At 32.0% G+C, this 27,542-nt stretch overlaps 3 protein-coding genes and 1 long non-coding RNA gene across 5 annotated transcripts; all 4 read left to right on the top strand.

The window, feature by feature from the left end:
- The first annotated feature begins 13,135 nt into the window (after nt 1-13,135).
- LOC107634677 (protein DMP4-like) lies at nt 13,136-13,955 on the top strand. The gene has a single exon (XM_016338103.3). The coding sequence runs from the start codon at nt 13,148-13,150 to the stop codon at nt 13,760-13,762; it is 615 nt and encodes a 204-aa protein (XP_016193589.1). The 5' UTR covers nt 13,136-13,147; the 3' UTR covers nt 13,763-13,955.
- Nucleotides 13,956-16,368: 2,413 nt separating this feature from the next.
- Nucleotides 16,369-19,430, top strand: APE2 (Glucose-6-phosphate/phosphate translocator-like protein). Of its 2 annotated transcripts, none has more exons than XM_016334560.3 (12): nt 16,369-16,955; nt 17,036-17,101; nt 17,275-17,340; nt 17,511-17,589; nt 17,669-17,789; nt 17,870-17,965; nt 18,049-18,161; nt 18,242-18,319; nt 18,419-18,535; nt 18,686-18,785; nt 18,907-19,007; nt 19,096-19,430. In XM_016334560.3, exons 1-12 carry the CDS (start codon nt 16,693-16,695, stop codon nt 19,111-19,113), a joined length of 1,218 nt encoding a protein of 405 aa, XP_016190046.1. In that variant the 5' UTR covers nt 16,369-16,692; the 3' UTR covers nt 19,114-19,430. The 2 variants fall into 2 exon arrangements, with proteins under 2 accessions (XP_016190046.1, XP_016190047.1); XM_016334561.3 differs by having other exon boundaries at nt 16,552-16,960.
- Nucleotides 19,431-22,267: 2,837 nt separating this feature from the next.
- Nucleotides 22,268-23,204, top strand: LOC148572501 (uncharacterized). Its single transcript, XR_015907627.1, has 3 exons — nt 22,268-22,398; nt 22,625-22,692; nt 22,775-23,204. It is a non-coding gene; the product is annotated as an uncharacterized LOC148572501 (long non-coding RNA).
- Nucleotides 23,205-23,619: 415 nt separating this feature from the next.
- LOC110269817 (uncharacterized) lies at nt 23,620-25,894 on the top strand. Its single transcript, XM_021117611.2, has 8 exons — nt 23,620-23,675; nt 23,826-23,888; nt 23,971-24,451; nt 24,532-24,884; nt 24,967-25,101; nt 25,238-25,341; nt 25,412-25,505; nt 25,590-25,894. The coding sequence occupies exons 3-4, from the start codon at nt 24,002-24,004 to the stop codon at nt 24,721-24,723; spliced, it is 642 nt and encodes a 213-aa protein (XP_020973270.2). The 5' UTR covers nt 23,620-23,675; nt 23,826-23,888; nt 23,971-24,001; the 3' UTR covers nt 24,724-24,884; nt 24,967-25,101; nt 25,238-25,341; nt 25,412-25,505; nt 25,590-25,894.
- The last annotated feature ends 1,648 nt before the right edge of the window (nt 25,895-27,542 follow it).

Raw genomic sequence — 27,542 nt, 5'->3', positions numbered from 1 at the left:
ACCTTCCAACACCATTTTAAAATAATGTTCTATCTGAATCATCTACTTCATATATTTTTTCCAATTATTTTTTTTATCATTTTACTATTCTATTTTTATTATTAAATTTGTATTTAACATTGTGTGTGATATGAAATCTCAGTTTTAATTTTATTTTTTTCACATGTGATTTTATTTTGATATAGCTTGCTATTATTTTTATAGCTAGTTATAACAAGTTCTTGAGTTATTTATCTAAATGATATAATTTTAAAATAAGTACTTTTATAACTAAAAATCTAAATACAAAATAACTTATTTATAAGCTGTTATTAATAAAAGTTCTTATACGTTAAGCTCTTTTTCAAAAGAGCTTATTTAAGTTGTTTATGCAAAGTGGCTCTTAGTTACATTAATATTATATTTACTTGCCACTTCTTTAATTAGTAATGAGATCACATGTTGAAAAAAATTATACTTGTTTTTATTGTAATGTTTCTTAAATATGGTAAGAAAAATGTATAATTTTTCCACATGAAATAGTGTTTAACATACACAGAATCAGTAGTAAGTCGATACATCTATAACAAATAAATGTGCAAACATTTCTAAAAAACAAAGAACAGCACATTGATTTGAGTTAACGGGTTGTTCAATTTCAAATATGATAAATGCTATCCACCAGTTTATTTACACAATGTTCGACATGGCTCCAAACACAAGTTTATTTTTAAAGTTAACCATTGACTTGTTCAATATATTGTTAGTAGGAGCAGTATTAAAGGCAGCAACAACCTTGATACTCAATATTGTCTTGGCATTCTAAATTGAGGTCTTGTGTTTCGTTTATTTCTTAAAACAAATGAGAGAAAAATTTCAAGTAATGTATAAAAAAAAAAAAAAGAAAGTACTTGTTGGGATTATAATAGAAGATCAATAAAAGGGTATACTTAATTAATTAACTATTAATTAGTTGTATCAGATAGAGATTCCTGATATTAGTGACCAAACTTTTTGAAGGTACTTGGTCAAGTTGGGTAGATTGAGGGGACAAATTTTCGCCATTGTTACAGAATATAATGCATGCCATACTGACGAGGAAAGCGTGTACCAAATTTACAGACTGTGATGATATAGTAGCAATGCACTAAACTAATGCATGTGTGATAATCTTCAACAGCTGAAGCTACTGTTTTCAATGTAGAATTACTTCAGTTGGTAAGAGTTTACATATGGTTCCACCTATTTCGTTCTGAATCAGAATATCTACTTATTAATTTGGTGGTTGTTACATAGATAGGCCAAAGTTAAAATTCGAATTCAGGGACACTGCAGAGGTTGGTGCAACATATTTATAATGTTATAATAAATTGCCTCGTGACTTCCATTTATTAATACACTGTCACTGCCTTCTTCGTGGGACATCTAACATTCAACATTTAAATTCAGCACCAACTTTTTTTCATGTAAATATTACTACTAATTAATGTATTGTAAATAGTAATACATGCTGTGTAGTCCTTTAATTAGTCTAAGATGCATTTTTTTTAATGTCTCTGAGATGAATTTAAGAACAGCGATTTATCATGTCTTTAATTTAATTGCTTGTTTCTTGTTTGTTATGTGTTCTAAATGCTCCATCGTACATATAATAAAACCGAAATACACCTACCCTGGAATCTGGGTCTTTGAAGAAGGTATTCTAATATAAAGGATTTAAGTAAGGATAATAATAACTAAGAAGATAAGGTAGCTAGATTATAATTCTTGAATTTAAGGTATAGCATAATTCTCATCATTTTCTCCACCAAATTTTGCAAATGGGTTGTTGCTACATAACTATGAGAGATCATACGCATCCTTATAATTAAGTTGGTCCCACCTTAGTAATGTGGCGTAACTACAGAATATTGCTCATAAATTGTGTTATTAATAACAAATTTGCTCGAGTTACCCAGCTATTCACACATTCTGGAAATCTTTCTTTTTTTTTTTAAAATCAATATTCGAATAATTACTAATTAACTTTCGGAAATGTTTGGTAACCAAAGAAAATTAGCCAAAAACAACCATAACTTGACTTATTTAGCATTTATTAATTGTTGCGACAATTAATGAATGCTAAATAAGGCAAGTTCTAGTTGTATTTTTTGTCTCCCTAGCATTATTACGAAAATATTTTTTAACAAAAAAATTTAGTCAAAATTAATCAGAATTTGTTTTATTTAGTATTCATTAATTATTAAATAAGACAAATTCTGTAGATTTTTTTTTTTTTTTTTTTTTTGCAAGAGAGTGTTACGTAGTTGAAAAGCTTAAGGTAACAAAAACTGTTCATGGACATAATATATATACATAGATCAATCATGTCATGCATGTTACTTCCTGCATTGATATAGAATGATGCTACGTAGGTAGCGGTAAAATAGGCTTTAGGGTAGATTAAATTAAAGATGAAATGTTACGTTACATATATAGGTGTATTTGTTAGGAGCTTATTGGCTGCGTTGGGTGCAGCATGAACAGTGAAGTTTGTCTCCAAACAGCAGCACTAGTTCTTCATGTAAATTAGTAGCCTCACCTGAGAAGAAGCATCACAATCACCCCAGCCTAGCTACTTTAATTTAGGTTCTGGATCGGTTTGCTTGATGAAGACTTGAACCGTTGCTATAATTTTGCGTACAAGCTTAAGTTAAAATTGTTTGATTAAATTTTAACCTTTATAGAACATGCTTGTGGCCAAAAGACATAAAAACAGTACTTTGCAGTAGTTGACACAACATGATAATAATAATTTTTCTTACAAGCTTGGAGTCAGTCAAACTAACACCGGCTCCAGTTTAGCTGTGCAAAGTTGGAAAATCGACCATTCATTCTCAATATAATTCATCATTGGTTTTGGGTATTAACAGTAGGCTCATTTTTGTGGATATTGAAAAAAATTTACTCAATTATTAAATTTTGTAGTATTTTTTAAAATTTTGGAGTGGAGACAATACGTCTTTCGCATATTGAAAATATACGGGTACTTCCACATATTATATATCCGGAAATGTATTGTCTCGCCTCTAAAATTTTAAAAATATTATAAAATATCAATAACGGAATATTACACTAAAAATTTTATTAATATCTAAAAAAAATATGCCTTGCATATACATGCTACTCTCAAATATTGTAAGCTGTTTTAGCGATCTCAGTCATTTATCATCTATTATTATTTATCATGGTAAATTCTATGATAACTAAAATGTGGTGTTTAATTTATAAAAAAATTTAAAAAATTAATATTTAATTTAAAAAATACAAAAATATAAAAATAATTAATTTTTAAAAAATAAATTAGACAAAATTTAAGCAATAACTTATAAGTACTATAAAATTGGCCATTTATCACTACTGTAATTATTACTTCATTTGTTTGCCACGCTTTACTTGTTAAGCCGTATTTAGATATAGAAATATATATTTTATATTATAAAAAATACAAAATGAAATATAATTTTGTGGTTAAAAGTTATTATTATTAATTATGAGAATTGAGATAGAATAAATAAGTATTTTGATATCTAATTTCACTTTTCAATTTAAAAAATGAGCAATAGCTAGAAAAATAATAAGCTAAGGGCCAAGTGGGGAAGTAATTTGGCACATTTGTATATTGATTTTGGAAAAATATAGTTACATGACAATTTCCCTTTCGAAACGCACTTGTACACATTATGTTGTTGCGTTGTTCGAAATTTGTAGGGCACTTAAACCTTTAACAATTGTCAGCACAGTCACATAGGGTTCGTTATCAGTCCTTCTCCTTCAGATTAAAATTGATAGCGACCTTCATTTTATGTGAACCTAACACCATCAATTCTTTTGCAATTCCAATTCCATTGATCAATCCCACTACAACAGTGAAACTTTACGATCAATTCCAAGAATTTTTTGGAACTTGGAACCTGTAAATTAAATACATATAGTACGTAGTACGTAGTGTTGCTTAATTAGTTAAATTTTGTGTATTTTAATTTACTACTATTTTTTTTATATTAACTGAATTTCCAGAGAAAAAGACAGACATATATTAATAGAAGTGTTAAGTTAAGACTTAATTAGGAGTAGTCAATTTTTATTGTTTTGCCATTTTTAGAGGTACTATTTGGTAACATGTGATAACGTAACGGTGATTAAAACAGTAAATCCTCGTGATCCGTTTTACTTAGAAAAGGACCTGCACTAGTGATGCATGTCCTATAGAATGGAAACGGTGTCGTACCTTTCCAAAAGTGGTTTTGCATAGGCAAATAAAAAGAAGAAAAGCTAGCTAGGTTAGTTGACATGACCAACTCCATAATTCAGTTCAGAAAGTTTACTTTTGGTGAATTAAAAATGACTATCAACTCATGCTGCAATAGAGAATAGTTAATCATCCTCATCCCAAAAGAAAAAATTAAAGAAGCTAAGAAAAGCAAAGCAAAGGAAAAGTTCTTCTTTGGTGTTTGTCATAATTAACATTGCCTTTATTACACAACACAACATATATGTTTAAGCGTGGATATAGTACTTAATTAACTAGTTATATATGTCGATTTGTCCAAATGTTGCCAATAACATTATTTTCACGCCTTTATTATGGATTTCTTTGGATGATATTTTCGAAAAAAGATATTTTATTAAAGTAAAAGTAATTTTATGTCTCATGTAAAAATATTTTTTTTATCTATCAATTATGTTTGGATAAAATAAGATAAAAGTACTTTTTTGTTCATTTATTATGTGAAAAAAAATTTTTAAGAAAAAATATCTTTTAAAAAAAAGATGTAAATCGTAACTTTTTTAAAAAAATATTTTTTTAATTTTTTTAGTATTTTTATTTTTACTATTAAAAATTTGTCAAACATTCTAAAATATATAAAAAAAAAGATATTTTTTATTAAATTTTTTTTTATCGATTTAATGATGTCCAAACAAACACTAACTTTTTCAACAAAATGTTTGGTAATGAACTAATAATCATCTAAATTAGCTAGGCTTTCATCTCCTAATAAGAGCACGTTTAGGAACTACTAGAATAAGTAAAAGTTTATTATATTTAAATTGTAATAATTTCACTAATTTGACATTAAATATTAAATAATAAAACAATTTTTTCTATATTTATTTATGTAACTATACCACTTTTCAATTAAAATATCTAAATATAAAATCAATTGTTTTTTAAAAAATAATTATATAAACAAATTATTAATTAATTTTTTTTAACATTCTCATCAAATTACACATCCTAAGTAGTTGTGACAACTTGTGGTCCAAACTTCAGAAACCAATAGACAATCTACATCATTTTCTTGAATGATGACTTAAAATCTGCTTCATGTTCAAGTTACAATAGAATAAAGGATATAATAGCACTTTTCACACTGTTTTTTTCCTTTTTCATATAGAATATAGTACGTGGTCCATGCAGCTAGCAGAGAAACCCAACAACTAAAACACTACTTCCCTGATTTCAAGATGATAAAATCCCTTCACATATCTCAAATAATTAACCACAAAAAAAATTTGTTACTAGAAATTTTAGTGCAAGGACTTTTTATTAAAGTATCCATAGTAGTAACCATCATCTCCATGCTTCGATATAAATATCCGGACCTATATGGTAGAGCCACTAGAAATTAAAAGAAAATATATGTGTGGGGCAAAAAAAGAAAGAACTTAAAGCTTTTACAAAATTTGAGGGGAGAGATATGAATGAATGACCCTAGCTAGTTAGTCCATTATTGATTAATAATTTAATATATTAATTAAGCTATATGAACATATATAGATGTTTAAATTAAAATGCTAGTACTCTTATAAAGGTAATGGTGGATCCAACCCATTTGGATCTGTTCCAAACCACACACATTATTGTCGACTCACACTTTAAAAGCTTTTCTCTGTCTATATTATATTGCGTGGAAAAAGGGTTCTTCTTTAATTTGCAGACATTATGACTAGTTGATTTAAAAAAAAAAAGATTTCCTACTCTATATGGCTGATTTTTTTTATATAAAAAAAATATTGATGTTTTTTTTTTAAAATAACATTATTTGGTGTAATTACAGATGAGTGGATTTTATAGGAAAGAAGTCAACATGTGGGGGGCGTGCTGGACATGTGACAGCATATTGGCCAACACGTGGAAGACGTGTTGAATGATTTTCATAATACTGTATAATACACTTTAAATATCAATATTCAACAAAAATATCATCTCTATTTTCATATTAAAAATAATTTCTGACTATATGTGTCTTTCGCAGCTTGTTCTTTCTTTTTTATTTTCTTGTACAAAACCTGTTGCTTCCTGTTCCTACTATTGTGAATGATTAACCAAATTAAGGAGATCGATCTGGATAGGATCCCGGTGCATGTTTGTTCCTTTAATCTATATAGTTTAAAAATAACATTATAACATGTAGAGCTCATTGTAGTTTAGACAAGAGCCAAATATATATAAAAGATTCTATTTACTATATGTATTAATAATATAAATTATTGATATTTTTATATTCACAGTACATAAGGATTCGTTAGTGTAGTAGTAAATTTAAACTTTTATTAACAATAACGTATATATAATTTGTTTGGGTGTCATTAGATTATTAAAAAGAAAATTTTAATAAAACAAATATTTTTTAGTATATTTAATAAAATTTTAATAATAAAAATAAAAAAATCTTTTTTATAAACTATAATTTATATTTATTTAAAAGATTTTTTTTACGTAAAAAAATATATTTTTAATATAATAAATAAAAAATTTTTTTTATATATGTGAGATATTTAAACATAAAATTAGATCATGTGAGTGCATGACCTCAGTCATTGGCTTTTAAGTATAGATCATGATTCATGGTAATTAAGGCATGCACATATTCTAGAAAATATAAGTTCGGCTACTCTGGGGCCTAAAGCAAAAGGCTAGATAAAGAAAGATTAAGCTTGCACATACATACAGTCATACACCAACTCTTCATCATCATTGCTTAGTTTCTTTTTCAATTCATGATTAATGATTATTCCTTCACATATCAAGCACCAATCGATTAGCGGCGATTTTATATTAACTTTGACAAGTCTAGAACGAAGCACGAAGTTTCAATTAATCATGCAAAGAATTCTTTGCTACGCGTTTGGATGCCTTTTTTATTATCACCGCTGAAGGAAGCCAGGGGAAGAATATATGATTAGTGATTCAATTAGGCAGCTAATTTTGTGCGTAAATCTCTGACTCTCTTAGTCTCTTATCCATGTAACAAAAAAGTTACCATTTTCTAATAACAATCATTGAGAAATCAAGTCTCTCCAAGATGAAGATGGTGATGATGTTATTTGTTGATGCTATAAATATTTTGATGTAAAATCATATAGAGAGATATGAGGATTATTTGGCGTTTCTTGATCCGATTCATCCCTTTGCCCAACTAGGGGCGGCAATGCCATTCGCTTTCTTAGACTCATAATTTAAGTGATTTATGTATGCCCAAAAATAACAAAAGCAATAAATATATAAATTATTTATTATTGCGCTAGTAAAAAATTTAAAAAATCTGGAGTAGCATAATAGTCACAACTCACAATTCAACTCACAACCAAATCCTTCGCTACTTGTCAGCCTTAATCGGAAATTAAAGTTAGAAAAGGAGAATAGATTTTTTTAATTTTTTTTTATTTAAGAGAATAAAGTGTAATTTTTAATTTTTTAATATTTTTTAATATTTTTTTAATTTTATTTATAAAATATATAATAAAAAATTATACATTATCTTTTCAAATAAAACAAAAAATGGAGAGAATCCATTACCCAAAAAATACTTGATAAATCCAAATTACCATTCAAAATAAACTTTTCAATGATAAAATGAGTGATATATTGGCCAAACCATAGACACATAAATACAATTAAAAAAAGAAGAAGAAGAAAATGATTTGACCGATTAACTATTTCTGCGTAGAAAATAATGGCAATGGAGGGGCGTGGGAGTGAGAGTGTGAGAAGGTGTTAAAAAGGTAGCTAATTAGGGACAAAACTAGCATTAGAAGATTGAACAAGAGAGACAACAGCCAAAGATGGAGATGCAAGTGATTGATGGATGGATAGGCTATGTATATAGCTACTTAACTAGGTTCATGCGCATGCATGTGTTTTGTTGCTTGTAATTTCCAATCATCCATCATGTCCAACCATCACTCATACACATGTGCCTGCTATTGCAATTGGGTGGTAGATACAAAGAGAGCCATGGCTTCCACTCTACACCACTACAATACAAACCCATGTTGTTTTGAATTTGAATTTGGGTTGGAGTGAAGTAGTTCCACTTAAATTGAACAGAAAGTAATACGTACGTATTTGAAACAAACAAAACAAGGGCATGAAACTAGTATTTAACAAAAAAAATTATTAGGTCTTTTCTTTTTGTCGTTTCAATCGATATGAGTGGTAGGGTCTTCATCGCTTTTGGAGATAGGAGAGGACTTAGGGAAGAAAATTTGGTGCTTGTAGGCCACTCTTACAAATAAAATAAAATAAAATAAAAGGCAAAAAAAAAAAAAAAGGGGAGAAATGGAGAATGATGTTCCCATCTCTATTGTATGGACAACACTATATATATGACATACTAATATAGTATAAGAAACATTTTAAGTGCACCGGAGAGTATCGGTGCACCAGTTATTTTAACCGTTGATTTTAATTAATATATATTATATATATTTTTTATAATTTAAATCAACGGTTAAAACAACTGGAGCACCGGTACTTCTGATGCACTTAAAATGTTTATGTATAGTAGAACTTTGAAGGATAAAAGAGTAAATCATATTTAAATAATTAATTAAATCACGTTAGTGAATAATGTAATTTTTTTATAAATAACGGGATCGAAACGCCAAAGAAAAAATCTAGATAGAGTACACAGTTACTATTATAAAAAATATAGTTCCAACTGATCAATGAAATAAAACTAAGAAAAATATAGAGAGATAAAAAAAATGTGACAATTATATTGCAAATCATGTTCATGAGATGCCAATTTATCCACACAAGAATTCGCTTATCTAAACCCATGCTGAGGACTGCAGATCCCTAATTTACTGCAATGGTTGAATGATTAAGACTAGTTAAAAGACTTAAGGAATAAAAATTAATTAAATCTTGAAGATACATAGTCATAGTTACTTAATCGATGTTAATAATAAAGCCAATGAGCCTTAGCTCACGTGGCATTCCGCCCCCTCCCCATCCAAAAGGTTTCGGGCTCAACTCCTACCGACTGCAACCGAGAAAGAAAAAAAAATGATAAGTATGTGAGGAGCGTGTGGGTGTGTGTTGTACTTAGGAACCAAAAAAAAAAATCGATGTTAATAAATGATGTAATGTATGTATTAAATTAAGATATTGTTATGAATAATAATTAGGAGATTTAGTTTACCTTTCTAATTATTTTTTTTATACTTAAATGAGTAAACATATTCATTTTCATCTCCCTAGGATCTCCATGTTTGTGATAATCACCAAACACTTCACTTACCTTTTCGAAAATCATATAGAAATTGAAGTGTTTATTTGTCACAACACTAATATGAATGTGAAAAAGTTGACCTTTTTGAAATATGTATTTCAATTGGAATTAAAGAAGGGCATGAGATTAAAGGGTACATTGTCCTTAAAAAATACAAAGAAATAATCTTTTTTGTGGTATAAATTAAAAAGAAAAGGTTGATATGATTATTATGAGGCATCGATACTCTGTTCATGCTATGTTGGTGCACACTATGTAACATTATGATGCATATACCATCAATATGGGTTTCCCTACCGGCACCAATCCTCAAATTGAGGGAAAAAGAGATCACAAACAGGAATTAGAAGTGAACAAAAAGGTTCATGATGTCAATTATTAAAGAGGGGGAAAAAGATTTTCTCCTTCATGATTCTCAAGGGCGTTATTGCTCAATCAACATGCTTGTTTGAGCCTCTAATGTAAAAGGCTGACTACACTTTTTAACGGTCCATGCAACCCATCATCACTATACTACTTCACTTACACCACCTCCTCTCTCTCCCTCTCTTTCTAGTTATTAAATTAAATAATTAAAGTTGAAAGTTGGAATGTCAATTATTAGGTGAAATTAGTTAGAACTTATAAGAGTGGTTTATATAATAAGGTAGTCCTATGGTTTACTAACATGTGTTCATTGTTGAATGTTGTAATCACCCATGCATAGACTAGAAGCAAAAGGTTCACCATAAGGGTCCACTTGGTTATTGAGTCCAGTAACTATCAAATTATTAATCTTAGCTTGAAGGCATGATTCTGAAGTAGTAATTAAGGATATATATTATATACTAATCATGACAATTCTTGATGATATGCTATCCATCAACACATACAGTCATAAAAAATTTTGTCCTGAAATGTGAATAAGACAATAATGGCATATTAAAAGAAATCAATGATTTTAATTACTGCGACACTCTTACCTCAGAAGCAAAGTGTTAATTACTAATCGTTACAGGGGAGCATCCTCATTCCCCGTGGCATAGGATGTTACTATGTGGGGTGAGAAAGAAAAACAGCTATCATCACTATATTATGTGTTTTCCACCCAAAGATAAAGAAAAGAAAATAAAAATATATATGTATGTAATATATTCAGCTACCTAACCCCATGGACCAGATTCTGTACTCTAGATGAGAGTTGCTATTCCTCAAGATTCCTTTCAAGAGTAGGACAATCCTTTAAACATATATAACAAGGAAATCAATTACTCCATTTTATTTTAACTACTCATATACTTGACAATAAATTTAGCAGTCAACGCCTTATTATTAACTTTATCCAGCACAGAGAAAACATTAAAACAGTATTCCCCGTTCTGTAATAATCAATGGTGTCACGAGTATTTATTAGTCTTTCTCTCATAAATAACTATAGCTCCTATCCAAAAGTTGTATATATACTATAGCATGCGTATAGCAAATTACAATTTCGTAAAAGAAATTGTCTATTTCTTATTTCCCTATGTGTAGTTATGAAGATATAGTAGAGAGTAGTTCCGATCTAGGCTCTCCTTTTCCTCGCTCCCACTTTATTTGTTGCAATAAAATATGACACATATATTATAGTTTTATCCTTTCTTTCTCTGATTGATTGAACTAATTAAGGGGAAATTCACTACATTAAAATGCTACTTCCAAAAGTAGTTTAACTTTTATCCTGGAATTCACGTAAAGAGAGAAAAAGAAATCAATCTTGGATGTATGTATAGCCTACTTTCTATGTCTTATAGGATCATAGCTTAATTCTTTTATTGGTAGACCTAGAGATTCGGCTATTGCGGTGTAATTTGTTTATACTATTTTATTGTGTATAAGAAATTAATTAATTTAATTAATTAATTAATTTGTTTTATTGTAAATTTATTATTTTATTACAATTACAAGGCAGCAGACCTTGATCCCCATGATAAAACTAGATGCGTGACCATCTTCATGTTAGTGTTGCAAGTGTGAGGAGTGTCGAAATTAGTCCCACATCAAAGAAAGTAAGGAAGAGTGAGGAGTTTATAAGATGAGAGACTCATTAACTTGATACCTTAAGATTTTGACAAGTAGTGCCGTATAAACTACTATCTGTATCTTTTTTCTATGAGAATGGACATTAGATATAATATTTTTATTTATATCTTAGATATCAAATATGATTTTGTGTTTCTGTATTCTTATTTTAGTGTTTTATTCATATAAACAGATGCAGGCGTAAGGATGATGCTATAATTTATTTTAATACATGAATGATTCTTCTATTACCCAACCAAGCACCAAATGAAACTCATGCACAGCAAATTGGATGTAAAAGCTTGAAAAAAAATTAGAACATCACGATTCTTTTGCAGAACTATATTTTGCTATTGTGTTTAATACATTTTTTAAGAGTAAATAGTTATTTTAACCGTTGAAAAAATTAATGATTTTGATAAAATAATTCAAGATCATCGGAAAGGCAAAATATTCTCAAAAGATATAGTCTATTTGATAAAATATATCGGTCAATCATCAAGTTACTCCAAACTGTTAATTTTTTATGAAGCCAATAATTTAGTCTCAAGTGAAAATGGAGATGGGGATGGTGTTGAATATATTGTAGTAGAGTTAAATTTTAGTCATTTCTTTTTTTGAAAAAAAACAGCTAACAGTTAATTAACTGAATAAGTTAAGAGTTGACCGAAGATTATGATCATTTTGTTAAATAGAACATATATGGGATCATTATGTGTTATCTTCTTTGGAGGATAATTTTTTTTCAATGTTTTGAAGGCGAATATACACTTAATAAATAAGCTTAATGGGCCTCAAAATACATTTGATGTAGTTCCTACCACGTCCTTAAGAAAACCCCAGTATGCATTCATAAGCCCAGCGTGTTCCTCCTGTTGGGCCTTTGGGCATGAGGCTTTCAAAGTTCAAACATTCCTCTGCGATGTATTGTTAAGACCAAAACCAATAAGGTCCATATTATATGTTCTCCCATGCTAGTTGGTCCTGTCTATTCGACCTAATGACCTATTGTATTGAATTGGGAGATACTATCAAAAAAAAAAAAAAAGAGGAGCAAATTAAAAGACAAAATCACAAAACTATAACATTGTATAACTATATTCATCCATAGAAACGGAGGCGGTGGGCAAACATAGCATCATGTGCTTACATAGTAAAACTGCTAACCTATGCAAAATCAAAGCTTGAAGGCATTGCGTCCCCGGAAAACGTTTTCCTATGACACCAAACTTTACCACATCCATGACAAGTAAATTGATAATTGAAATCCCACGCATTGTCTCTCTTATTTCTGTATCTTTAATATTGCGCAAGCTTTTAGGTTCATAACTGTCATGCATGCTTTACAAGGCAATAAAACAAAAATCATACCTCCCCCAAATAACAAATCTCTCTCATAACTAACTAACTTTCGGCCCTGATGATCAAAGAAAACTAGAAACCCCCAAAACAAGTTAAAAGCAGATCCTTCAAGTTTTCAGTTTATGTTTCTTGCAAGTCTTCAATTGCTCCATGGGCAACTATATAGAGCAAATTAACACATGATTATTTTATGAACAATTAGTATGGATCATATTAATGATGATGAACAAAAGCTGCCACTCCTTGATCACAATAGAGAGGTTCCAGAAGCAGAGAGGAGCATGGTTCAAAGAGCCATAAGCCAAACATTTCAAAGCACGGCACATTTGGCGAATCTTCTTCCAACCGGCACTGTCCTATCCTTCCAACTCCTCTCTCCAATCTTCACAAACCAAGGAAACTGCGACTCTGTCAACAAATTCATGACTTACACACTATTATCCCTCTCTGCTTTCTCATGCTTCCTTCTAAGCTTCACTGATAGCTTCAGGGACAGTAAGGGGAATGTATGTCACGGTTTTGCCACATTTAAGGGACTGTGGGTTATTGATGGATCAACCACACTCCCACCCGAACTTGATGCAAAGTATAGGCTCAGGTTCATTGATTTTGTGCACGCTGTGATGTCAGTTCTGGTTTTCACCGCCATTGCGCTGTTCGATCAGAATGTGGTGAATTGCTTCTTCCCTTCGCCGTCGGATGAGGCGCAGCAGATGCTCACGGCGTTGCCGGTGGGAATTGGAGTGCTCTGCAGCACGCTCTTTGTTGCATTTCCTACACAGCGATATGGAATTGGATTCCCACTCTCAAAAACTTAACATCATTCAATTCAAAAACTCACGTGTATCTACCTAACTAACTATTAATGTACAAAAAGTTTCCGTGATGATTATTATTGTTAGTGGAATGGCATATTCTAAAGCTTCCATATTATATATATTCTGCAATCTGTTAAAATACACTTTTTCTTGATATTCACCATTATTTCAATACTGGGCAGATTAGTTAAATGACGTTTCTCTCTCTTTTTGTTCTTTTCTCTTAAAGCTTACTGCATACATCCATTTTCGAAATTCCTTTTAGCTTGAGTTTGAGAGATTTGATGTATCAAATGTTGGTTAGGTGATCCCTTATTTTCTTTTCTTTTTTTTTTTCAAAGTTTGAAATGAGATTCAAATAAGTAAATATGAAAAGAATACGTCATCTGATCTATAATTCGTTTGGCAGGTTTAATTGATTCTCATGTTGAGATCAATATTTCTAAAAGTTTAATTTACACTTTATATTGTTGAACACTTAATTCATATTTATATTTCTGTGAGATCAAATTATTTACTCTCAGGTTTTCTCTTAAACCTCTTGATGCAGCCTAAAAAGACATAGAAGCTGATAGTATCCCCAAAAAAATTCATTGGCAACAAAATTCATGCCGCCTAGACTTTTTTTTAATTTAATCACTAAAATTAATTATATTTATATAAATTATAAATATATATATAATTCAATTTATTTTTAATATATATTTTATTTTATTGGCTAATTTTAATGGCTATTTTTGGTTTACAATTATTTACTTACTTTGACATTTCTGATATCGCCATCCAACTTTTGACGTTTCTATTTTATCCAAAAAGGAAAAAAAATAAAACGAGAAAAAGATAATCCAAGATTTAGAATGTCAAGAAAAAAAAGTTTTTTATTCACTGTAACGCAGAAGCATCCAAATTATACTAAGATGTTACGAAATTTTATGATCAATCATCCACTACGTGTGGTCCATGTAACGCAATCGAACCACAAAGTTCCACCACTTGTATAAGAGTAACGATGCTGTGTGTCCACAACTCCACATGATTTTTTTTTTTTTTTTGGAATTTAATCATATTTCACCAAAACAGTAAACATGATGAAATTTTATAATCGCATGATTGCATAAAAGTTTTCTTATAATATTAATTTATTAATTTATTAATATTTGTTTATTGCAAATACAATTAAAAAGTGAAATACGTATTTTTAATATAAGTCAACATAAAGCAAAACAAAATAAGCCAATCAGTTATAGCTCAAATAGCATAGATTCTCCATACTCAATTAAGAGGTCGCGGGTTCGAGTTACATATCTTTCTAAATTTTGCCAATGAATAATAGCTTAAATGGCATAGTCTCCCCGCAAAATAAGCCAATGAGTAAAGTTATAGTTCAAATGGCATAAACTCCCCATAATCAATTAAGAGATCGCGAGTTGGGTTCGAGGCTTCTATCTTTGGTAAAAAAAAAAAATAATAAAGCAAAATAAAAGCATGATTAGCAAAACTTATAGGCTCGTATAACTGCTTTCCCATGAATGCTGGCTTATAGTTATGAATAAGTATAGGAATTAATTTTTTATTAGTTAATATTAGGAGTATTTATAGTGTAGTTTGGATTAGTTTTTAAGTGAAAAATTTATCCGATTCAAATACTAATTTTATTTGTGGTATAGTTTGGATTAGATATTTTTTTTTTAAAAAAAATCAATTCAATTTCAAACTGTTTGAATTGGGTTGAATTTGTAATTTTATAAATTAAAAAAAATTAAATATAGATAACAAATCTCAATATCAAATTTTAAATAACTAATAATGACATAATAAATATTAACAATATTTTAAAAAACTAACATAACATAACAATAAAAAAATTATAAATTAGTTAAAATAAATAAATAAATCTTATTTTAAATATAAAATATTTATTAAATAGTAATAATCGATGAATAATATAAAAATATATAACAAGTTGAACATATTATAAGTAAAATTATAAATATAATAATAAAATAATAATATTAAAGCACATTCGTGTGTTTTGAATTAGATCGGATCAATTTTAAAAAGTAAATCCAAAATCTAATCAAATCCATGCGGTTTGCAAAAAAATAGAATCTAATCAAATCAAAATTAATACAATTTTAATAAGTTTTTTGTTTAGATTAAATTGGATGAGCAGTTTAATTTGGATCGATCTAGATTTAAATACTCCTAGTTTTTTTTGGTGACTAACACTCCTAGTTAATATTAATGTTTTTATTGCAAAATTATTTATTAACTCTTATTTTTAGAATATTTAATATTTAAAATTTAAAGTTTAAACTTTATCATTAAGATTTTGAATTAAGAAAATAAAAATTGTTATTATTAAATATTAATTGAAAAATATTTGATTTCTGATTGAACTCTTTTTCTAAATAGATTGAAGAGGTAATCATCCCCGCTTTTGGGTTGTAGAAAAGTAAGTAAAAAAGAAATGCAATTGCCTTTCTGTTGAGAAAATGTGGTATTTTCCGTGACATTTAAATTTAATTACAACGACAATAACCACCCCATAAGGGGAACGATGACCTCTATGATAGTATAAGGCGAGGAGTGAAAGAAGAAACGATATGACGATAAGGTCCTTCATAGATGAAAAAGCAATACACACCAAAATCTCCACCAATCATCCATTCCACCTTGGACACAAATCTCCCTTCTAACAGATAAGAGGGTCCCACCTATCCACTTCCTCTCTTCACTCACACCACAACCCTTCACCCCTCGCATCAACGGCCTCAACTCCATCAAGCACATTTCCCCGCGAAGCACCAGATCAAAAATCCAAACACAAGCGGTTAAACCACAGCCATACCTACTAAAACGGAGCCAAACATCATCATACGTATCATATCACTCACTCTCTCTCTCTTTCTCTTGTCTTCTTCACCGTGATGGAGTCGCGAGTGTTGTCACGTGCCGCCACCTCCCTCCCCCACCTCCGCAGGCTACCGCGCCGTGAATCCGCCGCCAATGCATCCTTTGTGCCAGCTGTGAAGGCGATCGGCTCCGTGGCTGACGGTGGGAATCTCATATGGGGGAGACAGCTGCGCCCGGAGCTGTTGTCGCCGGTGCTGAAGAAAGAGGGGCCTGCCGTGCTTCTTCGGCCGTGTCTGGCCGCCGCCTCCTCGCCGGCCGAGGGGAGTGATTCCGCCGGGTGAGGTCCGTTTCCTCCGTTCTGAGTCGGTTAACTCGGCCAACTCAGTGTCCTCATTAGTGTGTTTTCTGTTGTTACAGGGAAGCGAAGGTTGGGTTCTTCGACAAGTACCCAGCACTTGTAACCGGGTTTTTCTTCTTCATGTGGTAAGTGGCGTGACTACGAGTCCACCCGCGACTGTGTTTTTTGTTGTGTCTGACTGTCTTTCTTTCCATTACTTGCTTGGTACATGTGCGTGCGTGATCACTGATAATTTTGATGAGAACTGAAATTACTTCTTTGTCCTCTTGTTCTTGCTCTCTTTCTATTCTCGATGCAGGTACTTCTTGAATGTGATTTTCAACATCCTCAACAAGAAGATCTACAATTACTTCCCCTACCCATAGTAAGTTCATGGATAACACATTTTCATGTCTTAATTGGGATTATACGTGAAACATTTATTCAACTGTTTCATTTACCGCTCGAGGCTTATTATTAATCTTTCTGTTTCATCGTTTACGCAGATATTTTATGTTGATTAAAATTAATCTTTATTTATGGTTGTTTGTGCAGCTTCGTGTCGGTTATTCATTTGTTCGTGGGTGTGGTGTACTGTTTGGTGAGCTGGACCGTGGGCCTTCCTAAGCGCGCTGTAAGTATAAATTATAATCCAGCCCAAATTGTTTTGCAATATTTAAAGCCCATTGCTGTTAATAAGTATTTTTGTGTAGCCTATGGACTCGAACCTGCTCAAGTTGTTGATCCCTGTGGCCGTGTGTCACGCATTAGGCCACGTTACCAGCAATGTCTCATTTGCAGCGGTGGCTGTTTCGTTCACACATACCATTAAAGGTGACTGTGTCCATTTTCTTTTATCCTTGAAGGTTGAAACTGTATCTTGCTAGCTGACATTGATAGAATATTTGTTTCAGCTCTTGAGCCATTCTTCAATGCTGCTGCTTCACAGTTCATACTTGGCCAATCAATACCAATTACTCTCTGGCTCTCACTGGCTCCCGTTGTTATTGGTACGTCTTCTCATTTATTAACTCCACTGAATTTAAGTGTTCCTTCATTTGGATTAATTAGTTTTGCATGTTATGTAATGCAGGTGTCTCAATGGCGTCATTGACCGAACTCTCATTCAACTGGACCGGATTCATCAGTGCAATGATTTCAAACATTTCCTTTACATACCGGAGTATCTATTCCAAGAAAGCCATGGTTATCTTTCAATCTTATCCCTGTTAACTCATTCTGTTATTTATGAATTCAATGTCATTACTTGATAATTTTTTGTGCAGACTGATATGGACAGTACTAATATCTACGCCTACATTTCCATCATTGCTCTAATTGTCTGCATACCACCCGCTGTTATTGTGAGTGAAATTCACTTTTGCTTTCCGAATGACATATCCCTAATTATTTATTCATTTACTAATCGCTGTTATTGTTCATTGGAACTGATGTTATCACAGCTGGAAGGGCCTGCACTGATGAAGCATGGATTTAATGATGCAATTGCTAAAGTAGGATTGGTCAAGTTCGTCTCAGACCTCTTCTGGGTTGGTATGTTTTATCACCTCTACAATCAGGTAAATTTTGATGAGTTTCTAATAAACTTAATTATTAGTCATGTCATTACATTACATTCCTTTTGGATAGGAGAAACTCTTGTTTAATTGTTGTGTGTGGAGTGTCATTGATAACATAACAATAACATTATTGCATGACCGACCATGCAGGTGGCCACCAACACACTGGAGAGAGTGGCACCTCTCACTCATGCAGTTGGCAACGTACTCAAACGTGTATTTGTTATTGGATTTTCAATCATTGTCTTTGGTAAGTTCACATATATTTTCTCCCATTCTCGATGTTCAATTCCACTGTTAATGTCTGATTTATATTGGTAACAATCTTAACATTCTAACTGGCTAATATAATTATATTGCTTCACACACAGGTAACAAGATTTCAACCCAAACTGGCATAGGAACATGCATTGCAATTGCTGGAGTTGCACTCTACTCGTTCATCAAAGCCAGGATGGAGGAAGAGAAGAGAGTAAGTATTCTTTCAAATTTCTATAAAACCTATATAAAACAATATTATATTTTTTGACAAAAATGTTTTCTTTGTGATTTATTTTCAGCAAGCAAAAGCAGCATAATAAGTAAGAGGCGTCAAGTTGGAGGAGGGGGTGTTTTGCACTGTAAATCATCACATATTTCCTTCAAAATAATTGGGTGGCTGGTTCACTATTGTACTATCCTTGCGATAACTTTCTATTCTTCCTCTCTCTTCCTATTTTTTCTTTGTCAAATCTTTTTCTTTTCCGTTTGTTCATTCAGAAAACAACAGGACTTTCTGATTTGCAGTCTTCTCTTGTTGACTGAAAAATGATGTATTAGTACCTTGATTCCCATAAATAGCTCCTAAAACTATTATGAAAACAAAAAAAAAAAGTGGCAACGGCATTTGGGGAGATATATTTTTCTAGGTCTCTCTTTCATAGCCACTCAGCTATTTGTTTGGTCTCTCATGACGTTCTGAAATCAAATACTTTGTTTACGACTTTACGTGATAGCATGTAATTGAATCACCATATCATAAAAAAAAAAATATTATAAACAGACAGATTTAAGAGACTAACTGTTAGTTACAAAATAAATGCTTTTATTTTTTTATTTTTAAAACTAGTTAAATGCATTTCCTTTTTCTCTGTTTTTCGTTCATAGTTGATTGTAAATTACTACCATTTGAGGACCTATTACATGACTATATAAAAACCGTTGTTAAATATTGTGATATTTTTGGGTAAATTAGAAAGAGTGTGATATTTTCGTTTTAGATTTGAGGAGAATCGCACACTACAAAAAGTTGAATAATTTATAATTCAATAAACGATTTTTCAAAGTGGAATAAAATAAACAGGCCTGCTACACACGCAAGCCTTTTTGGCTTTGGCCCAACCCAAAAAAAAAATTATGCACACTACACTCTTTAGAATGGAGCGTAAATGCACGCGCCTTATACAATGGTTGCGTTTTTCCAAAACACGCTCATTATGGCAGACTCTTCCTCTTCTTCCTCAATCAAAACGCAAACCGTCAAGTTTCAAGCCACATTCGAAACAAATTATGATTCTGAAGAAACGTTCCAACTCCTCGCGAAGAGTAGAAGAAATCAAGCAGAAAGCATATAAATCTCCATAAAAAAACACCAAAAAGAAGGAACAAACATTATTCAAGGTACAGTTTTACTGTTCTTCAAGATTTTTCACATTTCTGTTTCTGATTTCGAAATCGAAGCACTATATCATCAGTATTTCTCTCTCTATTTCTTCTAGATTCTTCTAGGTTTTACTGTTCTTCTTTTAGATCTCATATTACTGTTCTGATGAAACTGTTCTTCGTTTACGCTATCTTACATACTTCTAGTAAATGCTTTAACGTGTGTTTTGATCTGTTTGGTACATATTTTGTGCATGTTTACATGTTTTTTAAGTAGGTTTGTGCATGTTTACATGAAAGACTCTTCCTCTTCTAATTGATTTTTGGGTGTATATGGTGAATTTTTTGGTGTATATGGCCGATTGTCGGGTGTATATCTCGGACTTGGCATGCGACTGTTCTTTCTAGTGGCATTTTGAACTTAAATATATTTATGAACTCATATAATGTCATATAATCCAAAAAATGTAGAGGTGTATGGGACTGATATATATATTAGGAGTTTTGAAGTCTAACTGGTACTGTTCTAATTGTGCTTGACCTTGTAGTGTCATTTTATGCATGTTTGAGTGAATTGATTATGATTTTGAATTGATTTAGTTTCGTTTAATTGGAAAAACAAAATGTTTATGGGACTGGGTTTGGGTGTATGTGGCTGATATTTGGGTGTATTTGACTGATATATGGGTGTATTTCTCTGAATTTTGGGTGTATTTTTTATATATTGACAGCATCTCTTTTTCATTGTAGTAAAAATGACAAGCAAAAATCAAGGTGAAAAAAAATACAATGTAAGCACAAATATATGTCTTAGAACAAGTCAATTTTTTCTAATACAAATATATCTTATTCTAATGAATCTAATTTTGCTTTGTTTACAGCAAACAAAAGACTTGAAGTGTGCAACAAAATTGTTGAGTGAAAAATTTGAACATATGAGCGAAGAAAAGAAAGCAATTGTTTGGGATTTAGGTTTTGGTGACTGATGCACATCCCGCCAATAAGGGTGCATCACAAACTATTAAAGGAGTTGGCTAACTCCTTTAAATTGGGGAAAAACACACTCAAAACCAGCTACAGTTCGTTTAGAGTTAAATCCAGCACAATAGGGGCTGCGCTTGGCCTCAATGCATCAGGTAACTCATTACAGAAAACCTCTATACTTCCATTCTTCGTAATATCTTATTCTGCTATCATATAATCAAGAAACAGACATAGGTGTATATGAGTGATATTGGGGTGCATATGAGTGATGTTGAGGTGTATATGAGTGATATTGGGGTGTATTTCAAGTGATTTTCAGTTTAAGTTGTTTTCTTTTTTGTAGGAGATCTATTTTCTGAGAAAGTCAGTTATAAGGAACTTTCTGAAGAGAACAAACAGATTTTTAGAAGATTCCAGGGGAAGACTCTAAAAAATCTGACGAATGAGATGAGTATTAGTGTTGGAAATGAACAGGATCGCCTCATGTTCAAGAGGATTTTCATCCTCTATATACAGATGACGTTCCTGTTGCCAACCACAATAAACAAAATCTCTCATGTGCACCTAGCTCCAATTTTTAAGATGGACAAAATAAAGGAGGGCAACTGGGGAGCCCATATTCTGAATTTTATCATCAAGGGCAATTGACGACTGTCTGTTTGCCCTGATGATAGTCTATTTCCATCTGTCAAAAAACAAAGACAAGAAAGGAGAAGAAAGACATGCACAAGCCTGGATTGCCAACTGGAATAGAGAGCAGTTGGTTGAAAGGATGAGAGCAGAAATGGATGGACATATGGTAAGTGAACAGAATACCTTGGGTGTATTTTATTTACGTGGATGCTGTTAACTAACATTTCTACTGTTTCAGGGAATCGTAAAGATGGGAGAAACAAAAGAGAAATTGAAACAAATGAAGGAAAAAGAAAAGAAAGAAAAAAAGAAAATAACAAAAAAAAGGCAAATTCATCATCATCTGAGAGTGATACATCTAAAACTGAAGTCTATTCTTCCTCTGAGTTTGAGACTGAAGAAGACTCAGAGGAACTAAAAAGGAAACAACCCACCGAACAACCAAAAAGTAAGTAATATACTTCGGTGTATATTGTCACTTTTAGGGTGTATTTTGTCTCGTTTAGGGTATTTTTTACTAATGATTGTTTGCCTTGCAGAATGGGATCCAAAAAAAGGAAGCAGATTCAGGAGGATTCCAATTCAGAAATTGAATCGAATGATGAGTAAGATTCTGAAATTATCATTGCTTTCTTTTCCGTTTATTTTCAAAATTTGATGAATTAACACACTGTTTCTCATTAACTTCCAAAAGTGAAGAATCATCACCAATAAAAAAACAAAAAACAAATAAAAAAATTTAGACTACAGCCAAAAAGTAAGCACTACTTTGGATAGTATTTTATGATCAATTTTATTTTGTTTTTCTGATTCACTGTTTTTTTTTTCCAGGACGCAATCCAAAAAGAGAAAGCTCATTGTTGAGGATTCGTCTCCTGAACAAACTCAATCCATGATGGGTAAGATACTTTGTAAAACTATATTACCATTTATCATTAAAATTATATTTGTTAACATGTTCTTTTATGCATGTACTGCCAGATCTGAACTTGAAACTGAAGTATTAGAAGAATTGTTAAGGGAATCAAAAAAGAAGAAAGCTAATGAAAAAGCTGCTGCACAGGGGTTTGTTATATTTGGGTGTATAGTATGCATTCTAAGGAATTTTTGGTTGCTGATAATTGGTTTTGGTTTCCCAGGAAGAAGGGAGCTCCACTGCCATCGACAGAAGGTCACTATGACTCATCTGAAACATAAGAACTTTTATTTGATAAAATCTTGTTATCCTGATTTAACTGTACAGTATTTTTACTGAATGATATTTATTTTATGCTTAGAATCCCCAAGGTCAACTTAGAAAGTGAGAATGATCCTTTGTCTCAAAGACAAACAGATCAAAGCATCATAAACAAACCGGAGGATAGCATGTAATTTCCCTTTCTAATACCGGTTGCTTTTATCTTTTATTATCTTCTGCTTCTAATTTTGTATATATATTTTTTTAGAAAAAAGCGCCCTTTAATGTTTTATTCAAGAAAAAAAAGGCATGAAAAAAAAAAGCAAAAACTGCAACTACGTAAGTTCTCAAAATACAAAGCCTGTGTTTCTTTTGAATGCTTCAGGTGTATGTTAACTTTTTTTGGGTGTATTTCAGGTTGAGTCTGGTGGAAAAATCTCCTAATGACCCAGCTGAATAGAACATGATGGTTGTGAGGGTAGAGATACAGTCACAAACTTAAGCACTTTCAGTCTGAGTTTTACAAGTAAATTTCAACCTTATAATCATGAATTTTGACGGACTTTCTTAACTTTTTATTTTTGTCTTATTTAGAGTTCCGATTCAAGTTTATGTACCTTTGTCCCAGTCAACCCCTGTGCCATAAATTGAACTAACCCTTGCAAAGTTTCCAAGTGAGAAAATTAATGAAGAAAGAACAAAAAGGTAAGGAATAATATTGGGGTGTATTTGGTTATTGTTTGGGTGTATATTATCCTTGTTGGGATGTATATTTTACTTACTTGGGTGTATATCTTCACATAAGATCTGTAACTATTTTTTTTATAATATGATTCGTTTTATCTAACCCTGCAGCACTCCAGAACCCCCGAAACTTGATCAAAGCACACCCACGGTTCCACCAGCTCCATCCAAAATGTAAGTTTAACAGAGTAAAATTTGGTTTTCAATATCATTCGTCTATTCTTATTCTTATAGTACGTTATATGTCATCACGCAGTAATCCAGCCCCAGAAGACGCTGCTGCACTGATGATGATGGCACGGACAGCTTCCTACATTCCTAAAGAAGGTCCGATGCCATCATTCAGCCTTGGCTTGACTGATTCAAGCCAAGAAGAAGCAGCAACGCAAGAGGAGCAGATGGCAAAAACTCCTGAAATGCCAAAACTAATAGAACAATTAGGGGAGCTGGTGGAAAAAATTGCAAGCAGTGGGGTGAAAACAGAAGGTAAAAGTCCACAGATTCAAAAGCAGAGTGGCGAAGAAAGTTTTAAAAAGTTTCAAACTCCTCTGAAGAGCAACGAGATCTCGGTTGAAATGAAAGAGAAGTGTTATGTCTGGGCCACCCGTGTGAAGACATACGGAGATGAAAACACTAATGAGTATGACCCAGTCTGCACCCTCAAAGCCCAAGATCAATTCATTTTGTCAAAAATCTACTTTGCATCTCTTAAAGCTGATACACATATAGAAGCTAAGGTAATATTAGAATAACATTAATGATTTTATCATGAAATATAACTGCAATTCATGTAAATTGATTTGGGTTTTTTTTCTAGATTGTCACTGCCATCTGCCTGATCCTAAACCAAGAAAACACTAAAAGATTTCAAGAAGAAATATACTGTCTCCTCCCAGATATTGTAGTAAGGTGTACTTCAATTCAACCTTGGGTGTATTTTCTGTATTCATTTGGGTGTATTTTCTGTCTTTATTTGGGTATATTTTCTGTATTCATTTGGGTGTATTAATTATTTCATTTGGTGTTTCACAATTATTGCAGAGCATGGCCATTGGAAATCATCCAAATGGGGAATTCTTACAGCCTAAAACCAAAAACCCATTCAGGGTGGAAGACTACCCAATGTTTATACCCTTCTTGGACCTCAAAAAATTAGCATCACATCCATATGTAAGTTTTCGTTTCTAAAACTTCTTATCACCATTCTTTACTTAAATAAAATAAAACACTGTTCAATGTGGACATGCTTCAGATTTTTGCACCTGTTTGCTATTCAAACCATTGGTGGTTATGGGTGGCTGATGCAAGAAAGAGAAAATTTTATATACTCAACCCATATCACAAGACATGTCCCTCCGATGCCAGAATGAACCTAAATAAATTCATTGTAAGTTGTTTCTGTGTTTTGTATTTTAATATTTGGGTGTATTTCTGTTCAATATAAGGTGTAAATTTGTACTCCTTTGGGTGTATTCCTTAATTAAATTTATTCATATATTACTGATTTGTTTTGTGTTTTAAAGGATATGTAATTTCAAGAATGAGAGTATATGCTGGGGGCACCTCTGAAGAGAAAGGATCAGGAAATTGAACCACCATACATTAACATCTCAGGCCAAAAGACAAGGTATAAATCTTTCACTCTGAAAATTAATCTTTCCTATATGTAATTTGCTAATTTATTTCTTGTTTTTCAGCTATGACTGTGCTATTTATGTAATGAAGTGGCTTGAAATAATTCAGCCTGAAAATGTTAAAAGGGGGAAGTATGAGTGGGACAATTGGACCCAGGTAATTGTGTTTAAAACTATATAACTCTGTATTACTTTACTAAATTAACATGGTTGATTAAAAAAAAATTCTTTTAAACTATAGGAGGAGGTGGACCACTATAGAGTAGGATATGCTTCCCGGATTCTATTCCATGAAATGAATCAAGACAAAGCTAAAGCCATTAGGGGAAGTGATGCAATAAGACTGTCCAAACCATCCTCATTGTTATTGAGTCCATATTGTCAGATAGATTCTAATGATATTGACACTGATTAATCTAACTGTTATGTAGTCTTGTAACAATTTGAACATATGCTATAAAATTTTGCCAATATAATCCAGTTTTATTATAAAAAAATTTTCCATAATTAAACTGTCTCTGCTGTATTCAAAAGGTCTGAATTACATGTGCTAAAATATGAAGGAAAACATCAAACCAGGAAATTTTACACCCAAAACATGAAATTTTACACCCAAGAAAAGTTGAATATACACCCAAACTTCTATCTCCTGATGCTTTATCCCTAAAACCCTAAACCCTAAATCCTAAAACCCTAAACCCTAAAACCCTAAACCCATAAATCCTAAACCATAAACCCTAAATTCTAAAACCCTAAACCCCTAAACCCTAAACCATAAAACCCTAAAACCCTAAATCCATAAACCCTAAACCCATAAACCCTAAACTCCTAAACCCTAAACTCCTAAATCCTAAACCCCTAAACCCTAAACCCTAAACCCTAAACCATAAACCCTAAACCCTAAATCATAAACACTAAACCACCCAACCTACTATACACCAAAAACATGGAATTTTACACCCCAACAATATCAATATACACCCAAACTTCTATCCCCTGATGCTGGATTCCTAAATCCCAAAACCCTAAACCCCTAAACCCTAAACTCCTAAAACCCTAAACTCTAAACCCTAAACCCTAAACCATAAAAACTAAATCCTAAACCCTAAACCCTAAACCATAAAAACTAAACAAAACAATAATTTATAACATAAACAGCAGCATCTGAAAATATATAAATGTAAAATTTCAAATACAAGAAAATTCATAAATACACCAAAAAAACTGAGCTTTACACCTATATTCTGTAACTATACACCTAAAAAACTATCCCCTGCTGCTGGTTCCCTGAATTAATAATTCATAACATGTCCTTGATATTGGCTGGAATTTGAACGCACCACTGATACAACATCAAAGAGGTTTAACTGGAAATAATAAACTCACATATTAGCAAAACTATTAACAAGAAAATTAAACTCAATCACCACATATTTAAAGAACATCACCTTTACCTCGTTTAGAGCTTTCGTTTTCTTCTTCTTTGAGGCATTTGCAATCTATTTGTCCAACTTTGAACCTAGCCTATTTTTTGGACGTCCTCTTGTTCGAACCCTTGGAGGGCTTTGAAGCTTGTTAACAGATTCTAAGTTGGCATTTTCGTGAGATAACGAACATGTCCCCTTCCTTTTGGCTTTCAGTTCTTCCATCTCAACCATGACGTTATCGTACGCACGGTGCAGAATGGCAGTCAGCTCCTCTGATTCTGATGCAAATTCACAAATATTTTGCGAATGAAACACCAATTCGTCAAACCTCTTGCTTCTTGGCTCCAACAGTAGCTCGTCGTGGCTGCTCTTGATGTGTGTATGTCACCTCTTTACCTTCTTACTCCATCGTTCCAATATATATCTCGGTGACACTTGGGTTACTCGTTTAAAGCTTAAAACGCTTAGTGCGTGACGGCACAATATCCCTCTTGACTCGAATAATAAGCATTGGCATTTCACTTGGGCTGCTACTAAGTCAAAAGTAACCACAAACTTGTTGAATATTGAGCTGGAAACTTGTTCTCCAACTTCGTATACTGAATAGCCTAGAGCGGAGTTCGTTAATCTTGTGATGCAATTCGCCTTGCCTCTGAATTGTGCTTGGACTTTCCTAAACTTTTGGTGAGTGTACGTATGTTGAAACTGAGCTTCAATGGAGGATTTTGTTGCACACGGTATGTCCATATGAAAATCTGTAGCATCCG

The sequence above is a fragment of the Arachis ipaensis genome, chromosome B3 (genome assembly GCF_059453495.1).
Source record: "Arachis ipaensis isolate K30076 ecotype BB chromosome B3, ASM5945349v1, whole genome shotgun sequence".
NCBI lineage: Eukaryota > Viridiplantae > Streptophyta > Magnoliopsida > Fabales > Fabaceae > Arachis > Arachis ipaensis.
Note: the sequence above shows the minus strand (reverse complement) of the source record. Positions and strands in the feature narration are given on the sequence as shown.